Source organism: Phaethon lepturus, unplaced genomic scaffold (assembly GCF_000687285.1).
Source record: "Phaethon lepturus isolate BGI_N335 unplaced genomic scaffold, ASM68728v1 scaffold30564, whole genome shotgun sequence".
NCBI classification, from domain to species: Eukaryota; Metazoa; Chordata; class Aves; order Phaethontiformes; family Phaethontidae; genus Phaethon; species Phaethon lepturus.
Window position 1 is genome coordinate 1 of NW_010533015.1, and position 6,721 is coordinate 6,721.

The window sequence follows — 6,721 nt, forward strand, 5'->3', positions numbered from 1 at the left end:
TGTGTGGGCACAGGCCCTCTCCTTGTCAGGCCCGAGGTGTGCTTCAGGGCCTGCTCCCCAGCCAAGGGCATTTGTGGAATTCAGCTTTGCAGCCCTTGGTGTGCGTGTGCCAGGTGGAATCGGGGAGGCTGCTCCGGCCTCTGCCAAGTGCCATGCCCATGAGATCAGAGTGCTGTCTTGAAAACCGGCCTCATCGAAGGGCCCCACAGCCAAAAGTGGCAGAGCAGGAGCGTGCCTGCGTGCGCGTGGATGTGCGCGCTTGCAAGACAGCGCTCAGTACCATGGCAGAGGCGTCGAGAAGTCCTCAGCCCGAACCCATAGTGAGGAGGAAAAAAAGCATATCAATTGAGGAAAAAATTGACATCATAAGTGCTGTGGAGAGCGGGAAGAAAAAGGCAGACGTTGCAGCCAAGTATGGCATAAAGAAGAATTCCTTGTCTTCAATCATGAAAAATAAAGAAAAAGTTTTGGAAGCCTTTGAATCTTTACGATTTGATCCTAAAAGAAAAAGACTAAGGACTGCTTTTTATACCGACCTGGAGGAGGCATTAATGAAGTGGTACAGAATTGCTCAGTGCTTGAATGTGCCGGTGAACGGTCCTATGTTGCGCCTCAAGGCTAATGATTTTGCCCAGAAGCTTGGACATAGTGATTTTAAATGCAGTAATGGCTGGCTCGATCGTTTCAAGTCAAGGTATGGTTTAGTTTTCAGAGCTCAGCCTGTAGAAGCAGCTGCTACTACTACAGTGGATGCTCCAACTCTTCAGTACCAAAATGCTCTTCCTTATTTTTTAAAAGATTATCAGACAAAAAACGTGTTTTATATGCAGGAGACTGGATTGTTGTATCAGATGTTACCACATAACACATTTGCCTTTAAAGGGGAAACTTGTTCTGTAGGTAAACTAAGCAAGGAGAGAATAACCTTAGTGGTGGGTACAAATATGGATGGCTCCGAGAAACTTCCTTTGCTTGTTATAGGAAAAAACAAAAGTCCATCCTGTTTCAAAGATGTGAAGTCGCTACCTGTAGATTATGAAGCAAATGATACGGCGTGGATGACTTCGGAAGTGTTTGAACAGTGGATGCATAAACTTGATGACAGATTTCAAGCGCAGCAGCGACGAGTAGTTATTCTTGTTGATTCTCTCCCAGCTCACACAGAAGTAAAGAACCTGAAGTCTGTCAAATTAGTATTCTCTCCTCCAGACTCTTCTTCATGTATAACTATGAAACAAGGGGCTATCAGAAGTCTGAAGGTTAAATACAGGCAATGTCTTATCAAGAGATTTGTTGACTGTGTAGAAGGTAATAAAGAGTTTATGCTGACTCTTCTGGATGCAATTGAGATGTTGCACCTGTGCTGGAGGAAAGTAACACCAGAGACTATTGTAAAAAGTTATAATGAAGCAGGATTCGAATTAGAAACCAAGGCAAATGGTAACGACACAGAGGTTGAAAGTGATTTTGATTTGATTGCACATGCACAGGCAGCTGGAGTGGAGTTTCCCGAAGGTTTATCTTTGGAGGAATATGCAACGCTAGATGATGGCTTGGTAACTTGCAAAATGTCCACAAATAATGAAGGGATGTGTGACAAAGAAAGTGCATCGGATAAAGCTGGGACATTTGTTGGTGATGAAGATGAGAGCGAAGGTGACCGATTTCAGGGAGCTGATCAGCCTTTGCCATCAAAAAATGAGGCTTTGACTGCTTTAGATACCCTTCGAAAGTTTCTCAGAAGTCAAGACATGAATGATTCTCTTCATGATTCCCTAGCTGACCTGGAGAATTTTATTCAACATGTAGCGTGTAAATAAATATTTTAGAAAAGTGTGAAAGCATGTAATTTAAAAAATTGAATTATATAAGTAAACAAAAATAGGCAGTTTAATAAGTGTTGCTGCAATGTTGTCTAGTGTGTCTCGCTCAGGTGCCTAGATGTATGTAATGAAAGAAATTTGAAGTTATGAAAAAGGGCTGTGAACTGAAGTTTTCCACAAAATCGGGAGGAAAGAACACAAAATCTGGGGTGGAGAGAGGAAATAAGTTGAACCTTTAAAATTATAACTGTAGTAAGTACAGTGGAGGCAAAAGCAATTCTCAGGGTGAACTGGTGCCCACTTGGAATTCTTTCTTCAAGAAGAGATCAGCACTTCTTCACATTGATAATTTCACTAGTGTCTTTGGCACTGTTGACAGTGGAACGGTAAATATTTATGAGCTTGGTGCTTTTGATACTTAAACAAACAATTGCTTAACACAGAAAGTACATGCTTAAGTTCTGAGAACTAAGGGGTTTTTAAAACAAATTTTTTTTTGTCCTTGTTAAAGAATTCTGGCCATAGTTTATTCTTGCAGCAGATGATGAACAGCAGAAAGATAGCAGCTTTGAATGTGTTTTGTTTTCTTAAAGCTTCTCACGTGTGGATACACAGGAATGGCATAATCAGTTGTCTGAGAGTCAAAAGACAAACAAACTTTTACTTGGTCTTTGAAGAGGTCAAAAAGGAAGGCTGTTCTCTCCCTTTCAGCCTTTTTGGTATTTGGATTTCATGTAGGTCCTTCTGTGCAACTCCATGTATTTCTACAATAAATACAGAAAAAAATCAGCTTATGCAGTATCTACACTCAAAACCTTCCTGAACTCTTGTTTTATTTCCTATACTTGAAGGCATTGCTGTAGGAGTCAGTGCACCAGTGTGGTTTATTATTATAAGTACCATTAACGAGGGTGCTGTTTGCATGAATACGGTGTGAAGTTGAGTAAATTACAGTACATTAATACATCTTCAGGTATGGGGTTCAAGCAATGTAATCACACCAGAGCCAAAAATCTCGATTTGTTTGAGACATACTGTTTGTGACTTTTTTCAAAATCCATTTCAAATATTTTCCATATCTATCAATTTTATTCTTTTTGAAATTTAGATGTAATGATTTTTCTATTTTAGAGGAAGAATAAAATATTTTATGGAAGCCCTTTAGGAAACCTGTCTAATAAAGCATGTATTATGATGCCTAGAATTAAACCATGAGAAACAATCTCTTGCTTTCTTGAGTCTTCAGTTATCAATAAATAGTTTGGCTGAAACTTTCTGGTGGAGGATAGTTTATCCATTTCTAAAAGCATTTCAGAAAATGTATCAAATTGTTGGAAGACGGTGAAAATACGGGGGTGGGGGTCGTGGTGAGAAAATGCCTATGGCTAAAACTGTATGAATATTTTACTAGAACCCCTACAAAAAAAACCCATGAACTTCTGGCTTCTTATTCTGCAATATCTGATGTGAATTGCATCCAAAGGATATTCTGAAATATCTGTTGCAAATTTCTGTTGCAATTCCAGTAAAAGAAGTCCCACACAGAGATTTATAGTTTCTGTAAAAGAGGTACCTCTCTGTATTATCTCCGTTAACTACTTGTTTTGTTAAAATACAGATGCAAAGTCTTTGAAATTTGGAAGCTGTGTCAAATCAACACATTTTGCTTGCTTAAATACTTTAGAACAAACTCATGAAAAGTACTTTTTATTTTGGCTAAATCCCATAGAGCCTTATGGATAATTTTCCTATAGCAATCTTTTGATTTAAAATCCATGTTTTCTTTGCAACAGCTTCTCCTGCTAAAGGCAAGTTTAGGAAAAAGTTACTATTATCCATATAGTAAGTGTGTATAATAAAGCTTCGACTCCGTGTGGACCTTGTGTGAAAGTGTTGATCTGAGTGGGAAAAGCAGCAAATCTTTGTACAACTAGGGTTTGATTTGCAAAATGAGGCATAGAAAATCAGGAGATATGAAATAATATCGTTAGCTGATGATGAAGGAAGTGAATTACTGAGTGCTGTCATACTCCCTCATGAAAACAACAGGAAGGATTTACTAATTTGGCCTGGACTTGGAAGGTGAATTGTGGAACCTGCTTTAAAAAGCACACACCCTGTCGAAATCCCGTATCTTCAGAGAATATATGACTTTTTCCTCCTAGTCTCCTAGTTCATTCTGAGAAGCCAAGCTAAAATGCACTCACCGAAACTACTTTTTTAGGTCAGACACTTTACATTCTAACACTATAGTTTTCAAAATTATTTAGCAGCCCAAATATTTCGTTTCACTTGGATTTTGGTCACACCTATAGTTGAACCCCGAATGTGAAATCCATTATGAAGCTTGTTGCTATTTCAAGTGTTTGTTGTTGGGGAAATGCAGGCGGTGAAAAAGGAAGCGGTACGCTATGTAAATGTTAGTCATTTCAGCCTGTGTACGCAGTTTGAGGCAAAGATTTTTTTACTTTGTCTAGGTAATCCACCAGGACACTGGCTTTTTATGTCTGGGGTGGTATCTTTTGGAGGGAGAGGAAGACTATTGCTTTGGACTGCACCATATTTAAAAATAAGAACCTTTTCTATAAAAGGCAGATTACTAAGGCTGTCATGTGCTTTAATACTTCAGATACTAGTTTGGACAACTATGTGCTTTTTCCTGTACGCTTTTCTACTTTATGCTATAGTTAGATAATGATTACGTGCTTTGGCATCAAGTCAGTGAGGTCACTTTAAGTAACCCAAAGTTACTTCGGAGAAGTGTGAACTGAAAATACAAAGTTTTAAGAATATAAATAACTTCCAAACAAGGCCAAAATAAAAAAAAATTAAAATTGGAGCATACATTTGATATAACCAAAAGCATCCTCAGAGCCATTCTTGAGACAAGTAGTATGTAAAATAAAGTATGCTTTTCAAAATACATCTGCATTTGAAAACTTTAATAAATGCTACACTATTTCTGATTTTTGTGTGTGTTACTGTTGTGTGTCATTCTGGATACCTTTCAGATCTATAAAACTACATCTCCTTTTAAAATTGTTACTCAGAGGAAGGTTACTCACCTCTGAAGGTAAAAGGAAATTACTTTTTGCACCTTTAGGCAAAAACAGAAGAAAGGAGGCAGTCAGGGATTTATAGGACAGCATATGTGCCTCTGTACCCAGGATCCGTGACATTTTTATGGTTCAGTAATCTGGAGGAAGTAAATAAGTAGATGGTTTCTCATTATTTATTTTGTAAGGCTTGAGAATGATAGCCTCAAATATGGAGAATCTTCAGTGTTTGTAAATTTTAGAAATGCCATACTACATTGTTAGCTAGTAATCTTACAGTAGACAACAGCTATCATATGCAAGTATTAACTTCAGTTAATTTCAGATAATTTTTCTTTGTTCTCTCTACCACTCCGGGAAGTAAGTTGGCTCAGGTAGGCAACTAATCTTTCAATGAACAGTAGGAACCAATTTAGTAAAATTTAACCACAACAATCTCGTAAATGTCAATTAAATTATAACAGTAAAATATTAGTAAAACACCTTTAATATTTTTTGGTGGTTGTATTCACTGAAATGGTAGAATGAATATTGACCTACTCAACACTTAAGTAAAACGTGTGGTGACTGGGCAACCACGGCATGCAATGACAGCGTTTCACATTATTTTCTTCCTTTAATATCAATAAATGTTGGTGCTTCCTATTCTTGGGAGGCTATTGTTAAAGGAGGACTTTGCAAAGTTCTTACTGGGGCTACCGCCAGAGAAGAGATTTTATATTTAAGCATGGAAGTCGGTATTTGTATCTGGATGTTTTAATATGACTACTTTGGGGTTTCCTTTCTTGAAAGTCAGAACCAAAATCAGTCCATTCATAAGCAAACAACTCTCTTCTAACTGCAGTTTTTGTGATGTGATGAGTGGCAGCGTACTTCTTATCGATACATGCATTAATAGTAGAAAAATCTTTGCAACAGGTGAAAAGATAACAATTTCATGCCTGACAGCCTGTTTTGACCACACAGCTTTTGTATTGCTAAAGCGGTGATGTACAGAGATGCGATTCCCTTTTACCGACATAACTAGCTGTGGTATAACCACCTAATTGTCATACAAGATTACTAATTCAAACACAGCCCATTGCCCTTCTTGCTAGTTGAGTGACTCCTTTTGAGATGTATTTTCTCTCTCACAAGTGTAGCTGTTTAACGGTCTCTAGTTAAACCGTACAACTTCTGGGTTAAGGCAGGGTGGGAAAACCAGTAATGTCTTGATAACTTTTTCCTAGCTGTGTCACCTCTGCTCCTTGAGCGGGATGGAAAAGTACAATTACAAGTTACCGGGATCAGTAAAGTGAATGAATACCACACTGAATTAGCAGATCTGCCGGGCGAGAAGATGCCGTATTCACAAGAGGTTTTAAAATGCCTTACTGTGTTTTGCAATATTTCATCTGAAAGCCACGTTCTTCCTAAGCTTTCACGCCGTCCTACCTCTGGCGCAACTTTCCAGCCTTGTGTGTGAATAGCACCGAGGGGAACGGGCCGATCCCCTCACCGCACACGTAGCCACAATCCGTGTGACTTGTCAGCCTGTGCGCCGGGCGTCAGCCACGTCATCGGGGAGGGGAGCTCCAGAGCCGGTTTGCATCCTCCACTTCTGCCTCTGTGTGGCTTTGTGTGCCGGTGCGAGCGCTTGGTTGTAATTGCCGGGGTGTAGTGACTCATCTGCCTGAGAAAGTTGTGGTCCGATGGGATGGTGCAACCTCACCCCAAATGCCAAATGGAACACCGTCCGTCATAGATTGATCGGCTGTTTGAAAACTCTGCGGGACCCGGGACTGCTGATAGAGATATCCCCGGAGGGTGGTAAAAGGACTCGGCTCTCCTGGCTGAGTAGCA

At 39.4% G+C, this 6,721-nt stretch overlaps 1 protein-coding gene across 1 annotated transcript; it reads left to right on the plus strand.

Annotated features, from left to right (window-relative positions):
- The first annotated feature begins 281 nt into the window (after positions 1-281).
- Positions 282-1,820, plus strand: TIGD4 (tigger transposable element derived 4). Its single transcript, XM_010285051.1, has one exon. The coding sequence runs from the start codon at positions 282-284 to the stop codon at positions 1,818-1,820; it is 1,539 nt and encodes a 512-aa protein (XP_010283353.1).
- The last annotated feature ends 4,901 nt before the right edge of the window (positions 1,821-6,721 follow it).

Bases quoted from the DNA above. Each gene is read 5' to 3' on its own strand.
- TIGD4 (XM_010285051.1), top strand. From the start codon at position 282: ATGGCAGAGGCGTCGAGAAGTCCTCAGCCCGAACCCATAGTGAGGAGG.